This window comes from Mustela nivalis, assembly GCF_964662115.1.
Source record: "Mustela nivalis genome assembly, chromosome: 19".
Lineage (NCBI taxonomy): Eukaryota > Metazoa > Chordata > Mammalia > Carnivora > Mustelidae > Mustela > Mustela nivalis.
This window is the reverse complement of record NC_139038.1, coordinates 39,256,999-39,277,323: the sequence shown is the minus strand read 5'-3', so window position 1 is coordinate 39,277,323 and position 20,325 is coordinate 39,256,999. Positions and strand designations below refer to the sequence as shown.

General features: G+C 63.4%; 2 protein-coding genes across 18 annotated transcripts in view; one reads left to right on the top strand and one right to left on the bottom strand.

Annotated features, from left to right (window-relative positions):
* Positions 1-953: 953 nt before the first annotated feature.
* On the top strand, positions 954-7,119 carry MPG (N-methylpurine DNA glycosylase). Of its 2 annotated transcripts, none has more exons than XM_082713716.1 (4): positions 954-1,060; positions 2,921-3,151; positions 3,931-4,135; positions 6,669-7,119. In XM_082713716.1, the coding sequence occupies exons 1-4, from the start codon at positions 1,037-1,039 to the stop codon at positions 7,079-7,081; spliced, it is 873 nt and encodes a 290-aa protein (XP_082569842.1). In that variant the 5' UTR covers positions 954-1,036; the 3' UTR covers positions 7,082-7,119. The 2 variants fall into 2 exon arrangements, with proteins under 2 accessions (XP_082569842.1, XP_082569843.1); XM_082713717.1 differs by lacking the exon at positions 954-1,060 and adding an exon at positions 1,203-1,619.
* The window catches only part of NPRL3 (NPR3 like, GATOR1 complex subunit), a 38,048-nt gene continuing 24,775 nt past the window's right edge, over positions 7,053-20,325 (bottom strand). For 9 of the 16 annotated variants that reach the window (XM_082713659.1, XM_082713674.1, XM_082713669.1 and 6 more), the window contains 7 exons: positions 16,457-16,594; positions 15,354-15,510; positions 12,281-12,387; positions 11,733-11,862; positions 9,626-9,846; positions 8,774-8,938; positions 7,053-8,013 (listed from right to left, as the gene is read on the bottom strand). In XM_082713659.1, coding sequence (XP_082569785.1) covers positions 7,848-8,013; positions 8,774-8,938; positions 9,626-9,846; positions 11,733-11,862; positions 12,281-12,387; positions 15,354-15,510; positions 16,457-16,594 — 1,084 coding nt within the window. In that variant the 3' untranslated portion in view covers positions 7,053-7,847. Of the gene's footprint in view, positions 8,014-8,773; positions 8,967-9,625; positions 9,847-11,732; positions 11,863-12,280; positions 12,388-15,353; positions 15,511-16,456; positions 16,595-20,325 lie in introns of all 16 variants that reach the window. The other 7 variants (XM_082713660.1, XM_082713662.1, XM_082713670.1 and 4 more) reach the window with 1 other exon arrangement.

Here is a 20,325-nt window from a genome sequence, read left to right as displayed (position 1 = left end):
GGGTGGGACTGCAGGGGACCCTGGAGCTGCGAGGACAGGGGCAGGGGATTCCGCTGGGTGTTAGGACCCGCCTTCACCCTCCAGGTCTGCTCTCTGAGCCACAGGAGCCAGAAGCGCGCCCCTCCCACCCCCCACCCCAGCCCCAGCCCCGTCCCCAGCCAACAGCCCTGTGCTTGGACCCCCCACCGCCACCCAGGGCCCTTCCTTCCTGTGAACCAGGCACTGCCCTCCCCGCCACCGCCCTTGGGGACTCCTGTCCGACTTGAGAGATTACAGACAGGGTGGGCAGCATCAGAGGTGGAGGGCGGGCTGCTCCCCGACAGCCGCAAGCCGGGCGTTCCCGGGACCGGGGCTCCGGCCTCTCGAGGAGGCTGGCCACGATCCCGCCAGCCCGCGGAGGACGTGGGCGGGCTCCTCTGGGCCCCTCCGCGCGGCTGAAGGGGCGGGGCGCACTGCAGACAGGACCCCCGCTCCAGCCGGTGAGGATGACCCGGGCGGGGCCGGGGGCTTCCGGAGGGGCCCGGCATCCGCTTCCCGGCCCGCCTTCCTGGCCCACTCCCCAGGCCCTCTCCTCCCAAGGGCCTCCCGGAGCCGCCGTCAACGAAGGGGTCTCCCGAGGACCGGAGCTTGGCCGCCGCCTCCCCCACGCTTGCTCCCGGTTACCCCACCCAAGCGTATGCGACCCCCAGCCCCCAGCCGGGGCCCCTCGAGAACCAGCGCTCTCGGGGGTCTGACCCCCGGCTGGCGGCCGTGCGTGGACCCCCGCGCGCGTGGGGGCGGAACGCAGGGCACTAGGAGGGGAACCGGGCTGCGGGGGCTCTCTCCCCAATCCCGCCGCTGTCCCCGCCTTCTCCCGCCGCCAGCGTCCCAGCAGCTCCCGGGCCTTTGTCCGGGACCCGAGGACCAACCCCCCGCCCGACCCCTCCTCCGGGGGCGGGTCTGTACCGCCCCGCCGGGCTTCCGTCCTCCTCCGCGCAGGCGCCCGCGGCACTTCCGGGGTCGCGTCGGGGCGGGCGGGGGCGCCGGGAGTCGCGGGATGCCGGTGCGCGGTGCGGCGCAGGTGAGTGTGCGCCCGGGTGCGGGCGCACTGCCGCCCCGCGCTCGCCCGAGGACCCGCCCCGGGGCCCAGAGCCGCCCCCCCCCCGCCCCGAGCGGCCCCGGCTCGGCTGCTCCTCCGCCTTTGGAAAAGGCGCGGACCGACCGGGGGCTGGCGGTGGAGTCCTGGAGCAGCCCCAGGCTCCGGTGTCTTGGTCGCGTGCGGCGCCCTGGGGTCCAGCTCAGACTTGTCCTGCCCGGCGGCCAGGCTGCCGCAGAAGTGACCCGCGGTGGCCGCAGTGGCAGTGGCCTGATAAAGGGTCGCCCTGGACGCCCTAAGCCCTTGTTTGGCGGGTGTGGATGGAGGGCTCGTGGGTCCCTCGGACTAACCCACGTCCGGGCCGGGCTCGCTCCAGCCCTCCACGGGGGGGCACCACTCTGGCCGGAGGCCCTCCTCCCACCCCCCGCCACAGATGCGGGCTCCCTTCCTTCTGAGGAGGAAACAGGCAGACTCCGTGGGTGTCCCGGGTCCCCTCTGTGGGGAACCCTCATTTCTAACCAGAGCGGGGATGCAGGAGGCGCAGGTAGGGATCTGAGGCCGGCTCGCTGAGTGCGGTGCGGGGTCAGGTTCAGATTTTAGTCTCTGATAGAGAAACTGAGGCCTTTCTAGGCCTCAGTCCAGGGCACTTTCGCCTGACGGAGAATGACCCGAGTGCCATGAGGCAGGCGGGAGGCCAGACTCCGGGTGGCAGCGACCCAGCGTCTGAGCCCACGGCGGGGGCTGGCAGATGGGCTGGGCTGGGCTGCGAAGACGGTCACGTCAGCGTCCACTCTCAGTAGACTGGCTGTCTCCTTTCAAGATGGAACATCAGCGCTGATGTTAAAAATACTGGGTCTGTCACGTGCGGAGGAGGTGTGGGTACTACCGAGAACCAGGCCTTGCCCAGGGTGTTTCCAGGCCCCGGGGCTCACCTGCTCATCGTCTTCTCCCACCGGTAGAGCAGCTGGTCCCAGAACAGTGTCTGCTCAGGCTTCCCGGGCTGTGTGGTAGCAGGTGGGAGGTTACGTCTTGTCCCCTGGGAGACCTCGCCTTTTCTCCACTGCTCCTTAGGACGACACCTGGGTCCTGAGTGAGGACAGCTGGGGACTCACCAGGGGTCCTGCCTTGAGCACTTGGGTTGGAGCAAAGAAGACCTCCTGACCCCTGCATGTCAGGCCTTCCTGGACATTCTGAGGAGGGGATGACACAGTGGGAGCCTTGCCAACACGGCAGCCGGGTGGGAGGGAGTGTGGAGGACACAAGGACTGTGAGCGGTCCTTGGCCAAGCCCCATCAAGGTCATGGCCGGCCCGGGTGGAAGAGCATGTGACTCTGGATGCTGGGGTTGTGAGTTTGAGCCCCATATTGGGTGTAGAGAGTACTTAGGTAAGTAAATATAAAAGAAAATAATTAATTCCCGGTTAGGGTTGCTGCAAAAGGCTAGGTTCCAAAAACAAGACTGGAAGTTTGGGCTCCATGTCACGGGTGGGAATCAGGACAGCAGCCCTTCGTCCTAGGCTCGCGCGCCCTATGTCCCCTCCCCAGGCCGTGCAGCCCTTTGCCATCAGCCTGCGCATCATCTGCAGCAGACCGGGTGTGGGTCAGAGTGGCCGCTCGGCCACTGCACCCACAGCCAGTCGAGCTGTGCAGGCATTTCCCAAGGTCTCCCGGGGCTCAGCGTGGGGCTGCACACGGCAGGTACAGCACTCCCTTTGCACCTGGAACAACCCAGGACGGGGTGGTCTCCGCTGTTCGAGGAGGCAGGCTGTCGAATATAGTCCTTCGCCTCCCTGAGTCCAACGTCACCACCAAACCTGTTCAGGAGATCGGTCCACTCCCCTTACAGCTCTCCCGCAGAATCGGGCAGAAAAAGCGACTGCTGGAGGCAGAAGAGCCCGGGAGTGACCTGCACGGAGCCCCAACGCCCTCCCCTACGGAGCCCTGCTTGGGGCAGCCTGCCTCCCTGGGCCCCCAGCGCAGCATCTACTTCTCAAGCCCAAAAAGCCGCTCTGCACGGCTGGGATCGGAGTTTTTCGACCAACCCGCTGTCGCCCTGGCACGGGCATTTCTGGGACAGGTATTGTCCTGTGGCCCGGGATCAGGCGGGGGAAAACTCCGTTCCTCCCTGGCTCCCCTGTGGCCTGCCCTGCTCTCCTTGGTGTTCGGCTCACCCGAGAGCACCCGCCCCTGCCCCGTCCTCAGCTGGCCCTTCGGGCGGCTCCGGGCCTCACCCCTGCCCCAGGGTGCCGCCTGAGCCAGCTGCAGCCAGCTCATCTCCCTGGCAGACGGCCTGCTCTGACCTACTCCTTGTGGAGCTAGCTATACCCAGGCCTGCAGTCCAGGCCGGGGCCCCTGCAGGCAGCTGCTCCCGCTGCTCAGAAGGGCCTTTCAGAGCCGGGGGTGGGAGCCAAGTAGGGTGGTCCTTTGTGGTCAGTCCAGGTGGAAGGGGCCGCACAGGTTCTGGGCATCCTGGGCAGCTGTGTGGAGGACAACACTGGTGCCCTGTGCCCTCCATGCTGCCTTATCCCAGGCTAAGCATTTAAATCCAAAGGGGGCAGGGTGAGGAGGAGGCAGGGAGATGGAGGACCCCACCGAGAAGACTTGAAGTGTGCGGACTCACTAGTGCTGGTTTTCCCCAGCCTGGCCCTGGCCAGAGCCTGAAACAGCTGCCCCCTGGGGACAGGATACGTAGCAGGGCCTGTGTTCCTGGGACGGGTGAGGGGGACCGTGGGGGCCTGGCTGGGTCTGGGTGCCCCGATGCACCCTGAACTGGGGAGGTGAGGCCCAGGCTGCGGGCTGTCACGATTGAGGGTGCCCCCTGCCCCTCCAGGCTCTGAGCAGACACACTGCCCACAGGTACTGGTTCGACGACTTGATGACGGCACAGAGCTCCGCGGCCGCATCGTGGAGACGGAGGCATACGTGGGGCCAGAGGATGAAGCCGCGCACTCTAGGGGTGGCCGGCAGACCCCGCGCAACCGTGGCATGTTCATGAAGCCGGGCACTCTGTACGTGTACGTCATCTATGGCATGTACTTCTGCATGAACGTCTCCAGCCGAGGTGAGCGGTGCTGGGGTGACAGGGCAGCAGGAGGCCTCGGGCACTGCCCCCTGAACTGGCAGCTGGGAGATCCGGGAGGACAGGCACGGACGGGTGTCCCTGCTAAGCTAGGCCAGGGCTTTAGGAGCTCTGGCTACGCCGTCTGGGTGGTGGTAGGTGCCTGGGGCCCCCCATGGACAGAGGTCATGGGCTGACCTGAACACAGAGCTGACAGGCTCTACAAGGACACCAATGATCACAAACCTCAAAGCTGAGATCTCCTATGACCAGGGCTGATCTGGGAGGGTGAGTTGTGGGAACACAAGGGTGTGGTCAGCCTGAGTTGACCTGAAGCCAGAGCTTCATCAGGTGGTCGGTTGCGGGGTCTGAACCAGTCATCCTCAACTGGGGATGGTTTTGCCACCTGGGGAGCCACTATTAGGCAACGTCCAAAGAGGTGTGGTCATCCCAGCTGGAGACGTGCGACCAGTGTCTGGCAGGTGGAGGCCAGGCATGCTGCCGGATGGCTCACGAGGCACGGAACGGCCCCCGATGTCCATAGTGCCGAGTGGAGCAACGCTGGTCTGGAGCTCCCGGGAGAACCCGCTCAGCCTGGGACACCTGCTGTGGAACAGCCTGTGTCCCACTGGGAGCCGAAGGCCTATGCTCAGAAGGGAGAGTCCCCGGCATTGTCCTGCCAGAGGCATTGCTGACCAGGAGCAGGGTCTGCCCGGCCCACTCCACCTGGCCAGTCCCAGCCTCTGTATCTGTCGAATCTTGCCAGGGCCCATCCCGAGAAGAGCGAATGCTTGAGGAGACCAGTAAGAAGCTTGGGTCGGGCATGCTGTGTGTCACACACATTTGCTGAATGAGTCCAATGACCTGGGAGTTGTGATGGCACCAAGCAGAGAGCTAGACACGTCGAGTGTCAGAGCCACAGGGGCTGAAGGATGGTTCCTGTGCCCAGCACAAAGCAGGTGTTGAGAGGGTGGTAGGGGCCATCCCAGAGGGTCCTCTGGTCCTCCTTGGCTGTCTGGCTTTTACTAGAACCAACCCGCTCTTGTGGAGCCGGCCTGAATTCAGACAAGGGGACTCACGGGGTCTAGCGATACCCAGGGCCGTGGTCACAAGGAAGGGGAGGAGGGCAGGATTTTGGGATGGGGGGAGGTACAGTGGACAGGGCATACATTGGAGGTGGCACGTCACTTTGTGGACATGTGACCATCCAGGTTGGGGGGGGGCAGGAAACCACGTGGGTGCAGACTGTCAAGGCCAAGGGTTGTGAGGCAGAGGGAGGGAGGGAGAGGCCAAGTACATGGCAGGGTGGAGGCAGCACAGACACCAGGAGGGCAGGCCGTGTAGACAGGACTAGCAGGTGAGGACGGGGAGACCTGGCAGGAAGAGGTTAGGGTGTCAGGTTTTCGTCAGGGGGAGGGACTCGGATGTACTCCAGGATTGGGATGTGGGGATGTTGGGAGAGGCTGCCCCTTCACCCCATGTGCAGTGAGGCACTCGTGTGGCACCACAGGGAGCCATGCCGCTGGTGGGCTGGGACGAGCCCAGGAGCCGGAGGCACAGGAACGGCGCGGTTTTGCGTGACCAAGTATTTCCTGAGGTCCTTTGAGGACTGGCTGTTTAAGGGGCATCTGGTCCCGAAGCCCCCGCACTTGCCAGCTGCTGGCTACTTGAGAAGGCCTGGCTGCTGCGTCCACTCGGGGCTCCCGGATGCCAGTGGGGGGGCCCTTGTGGCCAAGGTCCAAGAGTGGAAAGCGGCTGGCCACCTGAGCCTCTGCGAACCCTGGTGGGGGGCGGTTAGCCGTCCGAGCAGAGTTGCCAGACGATCCTGGTTTTTCTCGCCAGGGTCCAGTCATACTGTTCCCAGCTGTGCAGGGGATTAGGGCAGACGCGCCCTCTCCAGTGAGCCCCTAGACCCAGGGTGTCCATCCACTGATCCCTAAAAGTAGCTCAGACTGGGGAGCCTCAGTCAGTGAGGCGTGACTCTTGATGTCAGGGGTCGGTGGACTGACACGCGGAGGGGCCCCAGGGGAGGAGAGGGGCTGTGTGCTGGCGTCTCCTCCTGCACGGGTCCCCAGGCAGGACTCGCTCAGTGCACGAGTGCAGAGTGGCTGCTCTGAGCCAGCGACCTTGCCTAGCGGACACCTAGTGGATACGGCAGACGGGGCACCCAGGCCTGAGCCTGCTGCCTCCCGGGGGGGGGGGGGGGGGCTAGCCACGCCCACAGATGACTGGCTCCCGGGGCTTTCTTCCGCAGCCTCACAGGTGCTGCCAGTCTCCAAACCAGACCAAGCCAGGAGGAGGCCGGCTACCAGCAGCCACCGGGCTGTCCCTAGCTGGTGGTCAGGCATTCGGGCTTCCCAGGCACACCCCACCTAGTGGCCCAGGCACCTGCAGGTCCCGGTCTGTGGGGGTGGAGGCAGCAGGTGTCCGGTGCTCAGGAAGGCAGCCGCTTCACGGCCATAGCACCGTGTGCGCCCCGGTGTAGGGAGGGCAACAGCCCGGGGAGGCTTGGCTTTCTAGGCTGTCTGTCACCCAGGGGACGGGGCGTGTGTCCTGCTGCGAGCCCTGGAGCCCCTGGGGGGCCTGGAGACCATGCGGCAGCTTCGAAACGCCCTCCGCAAGGGCACCGTGGGCCGAGCCCTCAAGGACCGCGAGCTGTGCAGTGGCCCCTCCAAGCTGTGCCAGGCCCTGGCCATCGACAAGAGCTTCGACCAGCGGGACCTGGCTGCCGACACAGCTGTGTGGATGGAGCACAGCGCCCCGGGGACCAGGGAGCCCGCTGTGGTGGCGGCAGCCCGTGTGGGCATCGGCCAGGCAGGAGAATGGGCCCAGAAGCCCCTGCGCTTCTATGTCCGGGGCAGCCCCTGGGTCAGCGTGGTGGACAGAACGGCTGAGCAGAACACACAGAGCGGGCCCGCAGTGAGCGTCTGCACCCACGAGGCTTTTTAATTCTGTAAAAACCCAATAAACACTTTATGTCTAGAAAACGTTATTGCCTGTGTCTCGGCCAGAGCCCCCTCAGGGGTCAACATGTGCTTGCAGTCGGTTCCCCCTCCAGCACCGGACTCTGGAGGCCCTGCGGGTGCAGGCTAGGCACACTGTCCCTCAGGTCTGTGTGAGGGAAGCTGGAGGGCACCAGGGCAGACTCACCCCAAAGACGGGCATCGGCCCAGGCCCTTGTGCAGCAGGAGTCCCGGGGCGGGGGTGCTGGTGGTGACAGCTTGGTCACGAGGCTCCTGGTGAACACAAGAGCCGTTGCAGGGGCCAGGCTGCAAAATGCCCAGGACTCACAGGAGCAGCAGAGGGCACATGGCACAGCCGGGCTCTCCTCCGCTCTCATGTCAGACACAGTTCTCTGTAAGTCCCAGGGTGGCCATGAGGAAGGCAGCAGCGGATGGGACCAGGGAACGAGGGCAGGGTTGGGAGGAGGGTCTGAGAGAAGCACACCCTGACTCTGCGCAGGAGGCCAGCAGGCCTGAGTCCTGGACACTCCTTCCAGCGGGGAGCCTCGTCTCCTCAGCTCAGACACAGAGGCAGTTTAAGGACCAGGTGAGGACAAGAACAGGGAGGGCATCCACCCCAAGGCTGCTGCTGGATCCACTCGGGCCTCAGAGGGCTCAGCCTAGCCGGGGGCGTGGGGGGCCCTGGGGCGGGGGGACAGCCCAGCGCCCACAGCAGCAGCCTGCCACCTCCTCAGTGTCGTCCTGGGCCCGGCTCACGGGAGCAGCGCTTGGAAGACAGCAATGACCGGGTCCTCGTGGGCTGTCACGACCAACACGCTGCGGAACTTGTCGAACAACGTGAGCAGCTGGGAGCGCCGTGTGTTCTCGTTGTACATGATCTCCTCCAGGTGGTGGCGGCCACGGAAGTAGTGTAGGAGCCTGGGGCGAGGGGCAGGCAGTGTGAGGCCAGGCAGCCATGGGAGGGGGTCCGCGCTGAGCATCCCGCAGACCTGAGCAGACCCGGCACAGACGGAGGGGCGGGTGAGGGCTCCAGGCCTGCTGCCCTCGTGGGCCCTGTTCACACCCTGGAGCCACCTGAGCCTGAAGGCCACGTCTGCCCACGGCACCCTGACGGGGAAGTGCGGGGGGACAGGCCCGCCGTGCTGCTGTGGCAGTGGCTCCCGTGTGGCTACGGGCCCAGACGAGGTCACTGCTCTAGGGCTGTGTGGGCTGGGGCCAGTGCAGAGGCCTGGGCCCGGCTGCCTGGCATGCGGTTCCTGACTGGGAGCTTCCCAGGGCAACCGAAAACCTGAAACCCACAGAGCCCCCAAGTCAAAGCCGGGTTTGACAGTCTGTCACTCATGGTGTGGGGGTCCTGGACACCAGCAACCCCAGCCCGGGTGAAGAGCCTTCCCAGTGCGGGAGATCCCCACAGGCCTCAAGAGGGCAGGAACCTGCCGCAGCTTCTGAAAAAGTTAACGGGAAGCACCAGGAAGTCCTGGAGAGACCCCACAGGCAGAGGCCCCAGGCCTGGCGTCACAGGCACCAGCTGGGGACACCTCATGCCCAAGACACCAGCACCACCAGCAACGGCCAGTGGTCATCACAGGACGGAAGCTGCGTCCTGCTGGCCAAGCCCCCACCCACCTTCTGCTCTGATGCCAGAACCGGCCCAGCCCCGGGGTCACCCTGCCCCCACCTGGCAAACATGCGGAGGTCCTCGGGGTTCTGGGCCGCAGGCACGCTGAGGATGGCCGCCCGCTCATGCTCGGACAGGCTGGCCAGCAGGTTCTCTGTCATCCTCTTGTTCAGGGGAGAGTCCCCACCGGGCAGGAGCTCCGCGCTGGAGTTATCCATGCTGGGGCTGGTGAGCGTCATGTCGTCACTGCTGGCTGTGGTGGGCACGGATCAGGGAACAGCCAGTCCCCCACACACGCCCTGGTGCACCCACTGTGCCCATGTCTACCGGGAATCTGCTGCCACACCCCCCGACAGGCCTGCTCATCCCACCCCCCCACCAAAGAGGGACAAGAGCGGCCCCGGGCAAGGCTGGTCCTTGCACTGAAGCTGAAGGTAAGGTCAGGCCTCAGTCTAGTTCCAGCCCTTCGTGTCCCCCGAGCCTGGGGGAGCCCAGGGCACCTGGGGCTTGGCAATGGACCGCATTCTTTGGGCGCACGCAGCGGCCACAACAGCTCTGCCAAGAAGTGACTGTGAGAGTCCGTGTCCCCTCACAGGCCCCGGCCCAGCGAGGCCAGCCACCCTCCCAGGGACGGTGGGAAATGGGCTCAGATCCCAGGCTGCTCCTGGCTTGAACGAGGCCCTGCTCCAGAGCCCAGAGGCACAGAGTGGCAGGGAGGCCAGGGAGCGGGGTCTCCTGCCTCCTTCGAAGGAGGCTCAGCGGGGGACAGAGGCTGCCCGTGGGAGGCCCCAGCGGCCCACATAAAGGGCGGGTGTGTGTGCACATGTGCGGCCGTGGGAAGGTGCCTCATTCACGCCCAGCAGTGCCCGCATCGGGATCCCGCCACCACGCCCTCCCGACCACCCCACCCACCACACAGACACTCGGGGCAGGGGGCTCCTACTTGGGGAGCCAAAGCTGAGAGCATTGGGCGTGCTGAGGCTGCGGCCGCCGACCCTGGCAGTGAAGGGGACCTCGTCCTCCCGGGCGTGGGGCTCCTCCTCGCTGGGTGAGGCCATGAGGCAAACGTAGGTGTGCAGCTGCACCAGCAGCCGGTGCTGCAGCATCCACACCACCATCTGAATGAGCTGGGTCTGCAGGAGAAGCCGCAGGTGGCCCAGGGCCAGGGAGGGGGCTGCTCCCCACCACTGCCCTGTCCCCGTGGGGTGCACCCAGGCCATGACTGAAACCAGGGCTCCCACGAGTCATGCCAGAGGTGAGGGGTCCCTGAGCTCGAGAGGCCCAACCCCCACCTTAGGAAAGGACCTGCCAGCGGCCAGCAGAGACCAGCTCCTTGCTCTGCGCAAGGGCACAGGAGCCCCGGGGCCACACCTGCACTTGCCCCCACTGCACACTTGGGCAGCGCCAGCATAGGGCCTTTCACGCCCAGAGCGGAGCAGCAGAGCCGACTACGCGGCCCCGCCGCTCAGACCCCCTGTCATGGAGCGGGGACCCTGGGGACCTGCCAGCTGTGGCGTGGACACTGCCCAGGAAGACCCTGCAGGCAGCTGCTCCGACGGCACCCAGGCTTCTCCCTGGCTCGGCCTGGAAGCCTGCCCACGGACACGGAGTCCCAATGAGCGGTGTGGTCCTCCTGGCACATGGAGGCCACCCCTCCCACCCGTGGCCAGCGAGGAGCCCTGTGCAGGCCCAGCTTGAGCACGGGTGAGCAGGAAGGTCGCACATCTGCCTGCTCAGCTTCGGAGTCCCCTCCTGGGAAGGGATGACTGACCAGGCACGGAACAGGGAGGCATCAGGTACCTTAGGCACGTTATGACCTGGTCTAACCAAGTAAAGTGGAAAAGGCCTGCGAAAGAGTTACCATTAAAAAATAAAACAAAGAGGCTTCATGAGCACTAATGAGCGCACTCCAGGCCCCGAAGCAGGAGTCCTGACAAGCAGACGCCTCTCCCGGGGACGGCGCGGAACCAAACCCAGCTCCATCCGAGCCCCTGACCAAGCACACGGCGGCCCCCCAGGCTTGGCCTGGGAAATCCACCTGCCGTCTGGACCGTGAGGACGGCTCTGCTGGGGGACGTGGGGCACAGATGCAGAGTGCGGCTTTTCTCCAGATGGTACAGCCTGGCTCGGTTCCTGGAAACCGAAGGCCTCATGAAAGAGGCCGTCAGAACTCCGTCAGCTCAGCATCTGAATGAACTCAAGAACCAGGATCTCCTCCTCATTCACAATAAGAAGGAAAAGGGTTTCCTTTGAAGGATTGGTTTTGCCTCACAGATCTCACACTTATTTAAAAAGATACTTTGCTCTTGAAAACAAAGCCTTGACAGCACCAAGCCCGATCTCCCAACACCAGCCCCACCCTGGCTCTGGCTCTGTCCTGCCCCTGCCCCGAGCCACAGAGCCCCAGGCCTTCCGCACAGGGGAGGAGGGCAGAGGCTCATTCTTGGACAGAGCCTGCACCTGACCCAGAATTCACCTGTTCATCCCATACACTTCGTACCTTCCTAGATGAGCCCTTGCCACACCCAGCAACCCTAGTGGTCCCACTGGGGCCTGTCCCAGGCCTGTCCTCTCCAGATCTTCCTGGATGAGGAGGTTCTGGGGATCAGGGAGCTCAGGACTTAGACGCACATACCCTGTGGCCACCTGGACCATGAAGGGGGAGAGAGCAGGAAGCAGGGCCCAAGCTCAGTGAAAACGAAGCTGACTTAGCTTCCCCTCAGGAGAGGTCACCACTCTCCTGTCACCTGGGCCTCTTAGCGGCTCTAACCACTCGGCTCTCGGCAGTCAGGACGGCCTCCAGCGGGGGTGGGGGTGGGACTTGGGACTGCCCCACGGTCTGCAGTGGGCCTGGCTGGGAGCCAGCTCCTGGTCACCCTGACGTCACAGGTACCAACTACGCAGCCAAGCCCCCTCCTCCCCAAAATCCAGGCTAGGAGTGCAGCAGCACTGAGAGCCCTGGGATGAGGACCTGACACTAGGCTGGTGGCTCCCAGACTCCCGGTCTCCTGCAACTTACCTCCTGCACAGGGGGGGCAAGGGGGTTCCTGAATTCTGATAAGGAGACAGGCAAGGAGAACTTAGCAAGGACAGAGGGCAGGTCATGAGCCGGAAACTGGCGGGAGAACTGTTCGGCCAGTGGGGAATACCTGGGGAGAGGTGAGGCAACGTGCCCATGAGCTCAGCAGGCCTCTCCTCGCTTCTGGACAGCCATGCCCTCGCTGTGAGCCACAGTGGGCAGCAGGGAGGCACAGCATAGCAGGTGCCCAGGGTGGGAGCCATGAGGACAAACCCAGGTGCTTTCCCTCGAGGGCAGCAGGAGCCATGGGCAGAGGCCAAAGCTCCCAAGGCTCCCAACCCCCACCAGGGACCCCATCCACCACCCACCGGCCAGCAGGTGTGAGGGAGCACAGAACCTGCATGGGGGTTTTGAATGCCGAAAGAGCACAGGCCTGGGGCAGGCCACAATCAAAACATGGACACAGCAGAGGCCAGCAAGCACGCCCAAGTGAGGGTCCAGCTGAGCAGGGAGCACCGTCCTGGGCTCTGGCAACCAGAGGTACTCACAGACACACGCTGGCATTGGGAGAAAGCATGTAGACGTTGTTCTCACACAGCGGGTAGATGATGATGGCCTTGCCCCAGTACACCAGGTGGGCGGCGAGCTGGAAAACCTGCCAACAGCGGGAGCTGGGAGGACAGTGCCCGACTCTCTGACCCCCACCTGGGCGTCTGGCACAGCACACACAACACCCTCGTTACCACTGGTCCCTGGTGTGGTCTGGGACGCTCACTTCCTGTGGGTCCACAGGATCCTCCCCAGGCCAGCACTGAGGCTGGGACACTGCTCCGTGCGCCGGCAGCTCACCTCAGCAAACAGGACACCAGAGCCCACACGGCCGGAACCACAGCTGTCACTGCTGGTCTTCCCTCTCACCCCAAGTCCCAATGACACCAGCTCCAAAGTGAGGATACGCCACTTTCCGCCATCTGCCCCCGCCCTCCCCTGTAGAGCCTGCCTCCCACCACTCCCCGCAGCCAGAGCGCCGTTCCGGAGACCAGAGGTCCAGCTCTCAGCAGGGACACGCTCCCCGAAGACTCTGGGGGAGAAGCTGTCCAACCCCCTCTCACGGCAGCCTTCCTTGGCACGTGACCACCTCCCTCCACTCCCTGCCTCCGTGGTCATACCCCCTGGCCATCTCTCACAAGGGCCCTGCGGGGACAACCCAGGGTCACGGCCCACCTCAAAACCCTTCACCATCTGCAAAGTCCCCTGTGCAGATGCAGTGGCAGGACGTGGGAGTAGGATGTGAAGGTCTGTGGGGAGCCAATCACAAGGGATGGACAGTGCGATCCCGGTTCTGTGATCCAGAGATAATGTGTGAAGAAAGGACACACGCAGAAGGTCCGGAGGAATCTCCAGCAGTGACCTCTGTGACACAGGACTGCAGGACTCTCCCTGCCTCTAATCTGCATGATGTTCGAATCTTTTTTTTTTTTAAAGATTTTATTTATTTGTTTGACAGACGGAGATCACAAGTAGGCAGAGCAGCAGGCAGAGAGAGGGGAATGCAGGCTCCCCGCAGAGCAGGGAGCCTGATGTGGGGCTCGATCCCAGGACCCTGAGATCATGACCTGAGCCGAAGGCAGAGGATTAACCCACCTAGCCAGGCACCCCTGATGTTTGAATCTTTCTAAGAACGTATTAACCTTATCACGACAAGAAACCCCAAAACAGGGCAGGAGGGTGGGAGAATGTGGAGACAGGTGAAGGACGCAACAGTGTCCTTATCTCGGACTCACCACACTGGACCCCTGAAACTAAGACAACACTGTATGTTAATTACAGTTAAACAAAAAAAGTGAAACAAGAAAAGCCCAAAATATTGACTTTGCCGATGATGGAACGTGAATTACTTAAGGCTTCAGTTTTTCTTAGGTAACCCGTACACCTACTGCGGAGCTCAAACTCACGACCCCAAGATCAAGTCACATGCTCCATCAACCGAGCCGGCCGGGCACCCTGAAAGCTCAAGTCAACGGTAAGTCACCTGAGGACATGCACGCTGAAGCTGACACTTTCTCCCTCGTGGGGCCATCGCGCCTGGGGCTCCAACGGGCCTCAGGCAGCTCTGCTGACCTCGGGCCCCAGGGGGTGAGTGAAGAGGCCGGCAAGGCCCACCAGCAGCCAGCAGGAAAGCCTGCTTCGAACAGGGTTCAGTGCGGAGGGTGATGGCAGGGAAGGCTGGGCAGGGAACTGAAGGGGGTGTCACCAAGCTTAGTCTGTGTCCGAAGACACCGAGAAGCCAGAAAGCTCCGAAAGCGCAGCCCGGATGCGTCAGAGCACAAGCTCTGCAGTGTGGACAGAGCCACCTGCGCATCAGGCCCGTTTCGTGGATGCTGCGAAAGACAGCAGGGCCCCCAGTCTAGGAGTCCAGGTGACGGTGCGCAAGGGCAGAACCCGTACATAGCCAGTCTCACAAGGGATGGACAAAGCACATGGGAAACCCACAGGGAAGGACTCGCCCTGGACGGCAGAACCAGAAAATGCTGCTTTGGGACACACAAGCCTGGGAGTTCAGCGCCCCCAACCCCACACTAACGACCAAAGGCCAAAGGCCTGTCTCCAGTGGGGCGGGAGTGACAGGGGGCGCCCAGGCAGGTCTCACCCCTGGGCTCCTCTTCCTCAGACAGCCTCAGAGAGCCAAGCTCCAGGGCCAGGTCCTGCTGCCCCCTGGTGGCCACATGGTGCCCACAGGCCCAGACCCCAGCGGACAGGTCACTCAGGAAGGTACAACTGCCCTGGGACCTTCAGCTTCCACTTGGGCTTCTCCGAATTCCCTGACCCCCACCCAGGCTCCAGCCAGGCCACAGCCAGGACCAAGGGGCCCTGCATCCCATCAGAAACTGTGGGGGCGCCTGGACGGCTCCGTCGGGTGGGCCTTCTGCATGTTGTCAGCTCAGTTCGGCATCTCAGCCACGTGAGACCAACCCTGACCAGGCTCCCTGCTCTGCGTGCGCCCTGGCTCCACGCTCCACAGGGCGTCTGCTAGGGACTCCCAGCCCCGAGTATCCCCAGCTCACGCGCACGAGTGCGCTCTCTCTCGAAAACAAACAAGTCTTTGAGCCACGAAAAGAGAAACTGCAGGCACAGGCGCCCAGCCCAGCAAGCGGAGGACCCCACACAGAACACAGGCCTCACCGCGCACACTAGGGGTCTGGTCGGCCCCCAGGTCAGGTCCCGCTTCCGCACACAGGTGGGCCTGCCCTCACCTCCCACACTGGCAAGTGCACCCGTGCCACCAGTTTCTCACAGTGACGCCCGGCAAGCCCCCAGCACCTGGAGAGCCGCATGCCTCCTGACTGCTGGCACAGAAGACAACGTCGGCCCCACAGCCACTTCACAAAGCCAGCCCTGAAGCCAGGCCTCAGATTCCAGAGCTTGGAATGACCCATTCCCCCACGGCAGGCCACGCGGAGCCCCTCACTAGAGAGGTCCTGGGGACACGGCACATAGGCAGTCTGCTTTCCTGACGCCCTGACCTCCCACCTCCACCCGAGGACCACCTGCTCTGAGATGCCCCCCTCCCCCACCATTCTCCCCATGGAGGGCGTGTGCCCGGGGCCCACAGGGAGTTACCTGCAGCAAGGCCAGATCTGCGTCCTGGGCCAGCTGCTGCAGGTTCTTCACGGCGGACGTGGTCTTGATCACGCGCACCAGGGCCGGGGAGCAGTCGAGGGGCAGCTCGCCCAGCAGGGACTTCTCGTCACTGAGCAGCAGCAGAGCGTGGTACGGGCTGCAGAGCAGAGTCCGAGGTCAACTGACCAGGCACATACCCGGGCCCCACAGACACTGGACCCGAGAGAAGAGACCATCGGAACGGTTAGACAGAAGGGCAGTGGTGTGTCCAGGGGCCTTTAAAAAGCCACAGGGATTACTATGACCCTCAGAAAAAACAACAGGAACAGAGTGGAGGAAGGCTCGGCAACCCAACTCCATCTCCCCTCCCTGGGACTGCCCAGCAAACATTTATTCACTGAAAACATACATGAATCTTTTCCAAGCAGAGAGTCCCAAATTTGGAAAAGCAAAATCCCCACAGCAGCTATGAACAAAACTACATAAAAACAGACTCAGCAAGTAAGTCCAGGAGGAAGGACACACTTAGAGCACAGACTGGGCAAGGGAGAGAGGGCGAGGTAGTGCCCCGCTTCCTCTCATCTCCAAATCTTCTGTAATGTGCCCAGATTTCTTTTTTTAGTCATAAAAATATTTAAGGAAACAAGAAACTTTAATTGGGCAGGGGGGTTGCGAAAACAGCTCAGCTCTTTCCTTGCAGGAGACCAGTTAAACTAAGACGCTGAGCTCCCGGAGTTCTGATTCGGATGCAGTGCCCCAGTGAGTGGTGAGCAACACCAGGAGGGCGCACTCCTCCCCCAGTCTGGCTTCTCGCCAGGATGCTGGGCCGCTGGAGCACAGCCCAGGCCTGGGCTGAAGACCCGGGAGCACAGAGCCTCATCGCCCCGGCGGTGCTGAGAGGGCTCAGAGGACACCTGTGGCTGGTCCCATCTGGACAAAAAGCAAACCTCGAAATAGGCACCTTCCCTTCTCTCTGCATAGGGCCTTACCTGCCATGGGCTGGGGCAGGAAGAAAGGAGGACTCCCGAAGGCAGCAACCACAGGAGCCTGAGGCAGCAGCTCTGGGGAAGGGCCCGCAGGCAGAGGGCAGGGCTGGCACTCACCGAATGGCTTTGAGGCTCCGCTCGATGGCCTCGGGGGGGATGAGGCTGGAGGCAGCGTAGTGGATCTTGTGGGGCAGGCAGAAGCTCACCTCCAGCCAGCTGTTGACATGTAGCCGCACCACGCCGGACGTACACAGGCTGCGGAGAGCGGGCCCGTTACCGCCAGTGCCCCCGCAAACCCACACGCTCACTCGCAAGCCCACCAGCCCCGCCGGAGGGGGCTGCTTCCCAGCCCCCAGCTCCTGCAGCCGGAGCAAACCGCACGGGAAGCCCCGGGCCAGAGAGCACCTCCCAGCCAGCAGGGTGTTCACCAGAAGAAAACACACACACACACACACACAGACGTCTCTGGGAAGCCCTGGAATCTGCAGTCCGACCGGAGCACCAAGGCTCAGGGAAGCCTCTTCTTTGTCAGTCCAAGGCTCAGGGGCCACCTGGGCATACACCCTTGCACAGCCCAGGAGGGCCCCATCAGAGCTGGGCGGCCAGGAAGGCAGGGCCCGTCTCCGGAAAGGACAGGTGGGCAGCAGGGGAAAGGTGGGGGGGTGCCAAGTCCCCATACGTCCTGTCGGGGAGGAGCACAGGGCACCCGGCTCCCTACAGAGGCCAGCAGCACGCCAGCCACCCCACAGCAAACCAGCCTCAGCTGCAGACTTCTCGCTCCCCACCTCCCTGCTGATGGCAATGTGGTTCTTTCAGGGCCAAACACAACTCGGGTCCCGTAAAGCCCCCTGCCCCTGAAGCCTTGTTTCTCCCACATCCCACCCTGACCACCTGCAAATCCTGTCTGCTCTACCTACAGGGAGGTACAAGGTCCAGATCTTCTCAGCACCAGCACCCCCGTCCACCCTCCCTACTCAGACCCTCAAAGATCCAACCTCAGCAGTCCCAGCCAAGGCCCCCAAATGCCGGGAGACCCACATGACCCGCCGACTCTTCCCCCAACCTCGTCTCCCACCTCAGGCCGTCTGGATGCACCCGAACCAGCCGCTCTGTTGTTCTCAGCCTCTGGGGCTTCCTCCGGGCGCCCTGGGCTCTTTTCCCATTTCAGGTCTCACTCCAAGCACCACCTGCTTGGTGGGGTGGGCCGGGACTCGGCCCCTGCCCCCGTCCCACAGGCAATCCGACCGCCGTGTGGTCTCGCGTGTCTGGAGGCACCTACGTGTCTGCTAGAGGGTGCCGTTTCCCCGGCCAGAACCCGGTCACCAGCTCTGGTCTTAGTGCTAACTCCCCCCGACACAGCCGGTCAAGCGTCGGGTACCTGGGGGCACTGAGGGCCATTTCGGGAACTGAGGAAGGCACACACTGCCAACTCTGGGGGACACTCCCTCGGGAAGCCCCCGCGCAGAGAATAGGCTCCTGGCAGCCCCCCAGCGGGCATGTGGCCCCATACGCCCTGCCCCCGAGAACCACACACATGGGAGTCGTTTCCAGCAGGGACTTCTGAAGCCCTCCAGTGAGGAACCAGCCTGACTGCACTCCAAGCCCAGTGCGCGGCTCCTGAGCCAAGTGCCGACAGCACTTGGGACCTGACACAGAGGAGGAGGGGCTACTTGGGCAAAGTGCCATGACTGGTCCTCCCCAAACCCCCAGCAGGTGGACAAGATGGGGATGGTGCCCACTGTCAAGGTCTAGCCTGGCCCAGCCCGCTTCTTCCCATCACATTCCAACCCACTCTGCAATTCCCAAGCAGCCGGAGAGGCCATGACGCCCACATCTGGCCAAGTGTGGGGCAGGCTGGGGCTCAGGAAGACCCCGTCTCAGCCCTCCCTTGGGGCACACTAATGCACGGTGCTGGCAGGTGGCCGTGTGGCCCTCACTGCCCACAGCCCCAGGCTGTTCCTACCATCGCGTCCCTGAAGCCTTAAGCAGCAGAACAACTACCACAGGCTTCTCCAGGAGCCAGCAGAATCTGTGTCAGCCATTTTCTCGTGAGAACAAACCGTGGGGGGAACAAAACACACATCTGTGACCTCGACGACCCTCGGGATTCCTGCCAACACCACAATCTGCCCGCTGCCCCACGACTCCCAGACACCCTCCACCGGCCCTGCCCCGAGTCAGCAGGGAACCCACGCCACACTCCCTGGACGTCTGCACCACGAGCCGTCCCTGGAGGGAGGGTCAGAGCACCCACGGCTGCGAGGGTGGGGGCCGCAGGTGGGGCTGAGGCCAGAAGGCAAAGCTTTGGTCACCATGGACGCCACAGTCCCTCAGGGTGACAGCTACGAGTGGGTCTGATGAGTGTCACGCTCTCGTAAGAGACCCAGGATCCTGCGCCAAGGCCCAGAAGAGTGGAGAGCTAAGGAGTTCGTAGGAGATGGCGGTCCCCAGACCCCCAGCAAGCTCTGAGCAAGGGCGTCTGCAGGAGGACAGCTGCCACCAAACCTGAGAAACGGCAGCTCGCAAAGTCAGAGGTCACAGCACGCAAGAGCCGCCGGGTGGATGAGGTTCTCAGCACCCACGGACAAAATGAAGAGAGAAGAGAGAGGAAAGAAAGCAGGGCCACAGGGAGAGCGAGCCTGAAAGCTAATGTGGGCAGGCTCCTCCGTCCCACCAGACACCTGGACAGAAAGGCCGGCTTCCAAGCGGCAGTCCTTAAGACGGGGCTCAAAGGCGTGGTGGCCACACCCGGGAACCGGAGTCAGCCCTGACTCTCCTGCTGTTTCCCATGCAGCTGCTCCGCTGCCCCAGGAGCGCGGCGACGCCACTGCACGCATGGGCACGGGGTCCTCTCCCCGGAGCAGGGGAGACAGGCACACGACGCTCCCTGGGTCTCACATGCAGTTTGCTCCACGCCCCCAGGCACTGGTCGCCACCCCCCCCCCCCCGCCGGTCACGTGCGCCCACAGAGCACTGCACACCGAGACCCCGCGTGCAGACCCGGCCCAATATGCCCACCCACAGGGGAAGGGGAAGCCCCAGAGTACCCCTGCTCAAGAGGCGAGCCAAGGGGAGGGGAAACAGCTGTGTCTCTGTCTCGGAAATGCAGCCCGTTTCTCTGACCCTGAAGGACAGAAGGCGCCCCCTCAGAAAACCTGGGAGGCTACATCTGGTGTGTGTATCTGTCAGCACCACACAGCAGCTGACACGCAGCTGCTGTCTGTTGCCCACGTTACGCGGCACCCAGCCCCGTGTGTGCCGTTGCCGCCTGTCACCTAACAACGTCCCTGCGGCATTCCCTACGCCATAGCAGGTGCGGAGCCCACACAGCTCCCACTCTGAACTTCTGTCTGCATGGCAGTTGTGTCTGGTCTGGAAACACTGTCCGAAGAGCGCTGCCCCCGCGTGAGGCTTATCCCGCCTGCCACACGGCTCTGGGCCACACAGCGTCGCCCAGACCATCTGCCGCAGGAGATAACACTCAGGTCTCAAGGCGATGACTGCGCAGGAGGCGACACCTGGCCTTGAAGACACGCCCTTATATCTCCTGCCCCAGAAGGAAGGTGGCGTGTGGCTCTTACTCCATTACCCTCTCCTCCCACCCTCGCAGAAACAACTTCAGCTCCTAACCCTTGAGCTGAGAGCTGAGACCTCCCTCTCTGGTCTCCCGGTCACCCTTCTCCCTGCCACCCAGTGCCCACCAACACTCTGGTCCCACACACAGCCAGCCTTCCTGCTAACGCAGCGGGGACACATACACATTCAAGAGGTCCGAGTGGGCTCAAAGGTTTACAGAAGTGCGATTTGTGGAAGAAGAGACTAACCTTCCAAGGATGCTGGCGGAGGTGTCTCTGGTGCATCATGGCTCTGAGCAGACGGCAGTGGGAGGCAGCAATGAACCAGCACAGAGTTCCCAAGGCCACCTGCCCAGACTGGCCCTGGGCTGCCCCACCGAGCTCCGAGCCTCCCAGCCCCACCACAGGCCC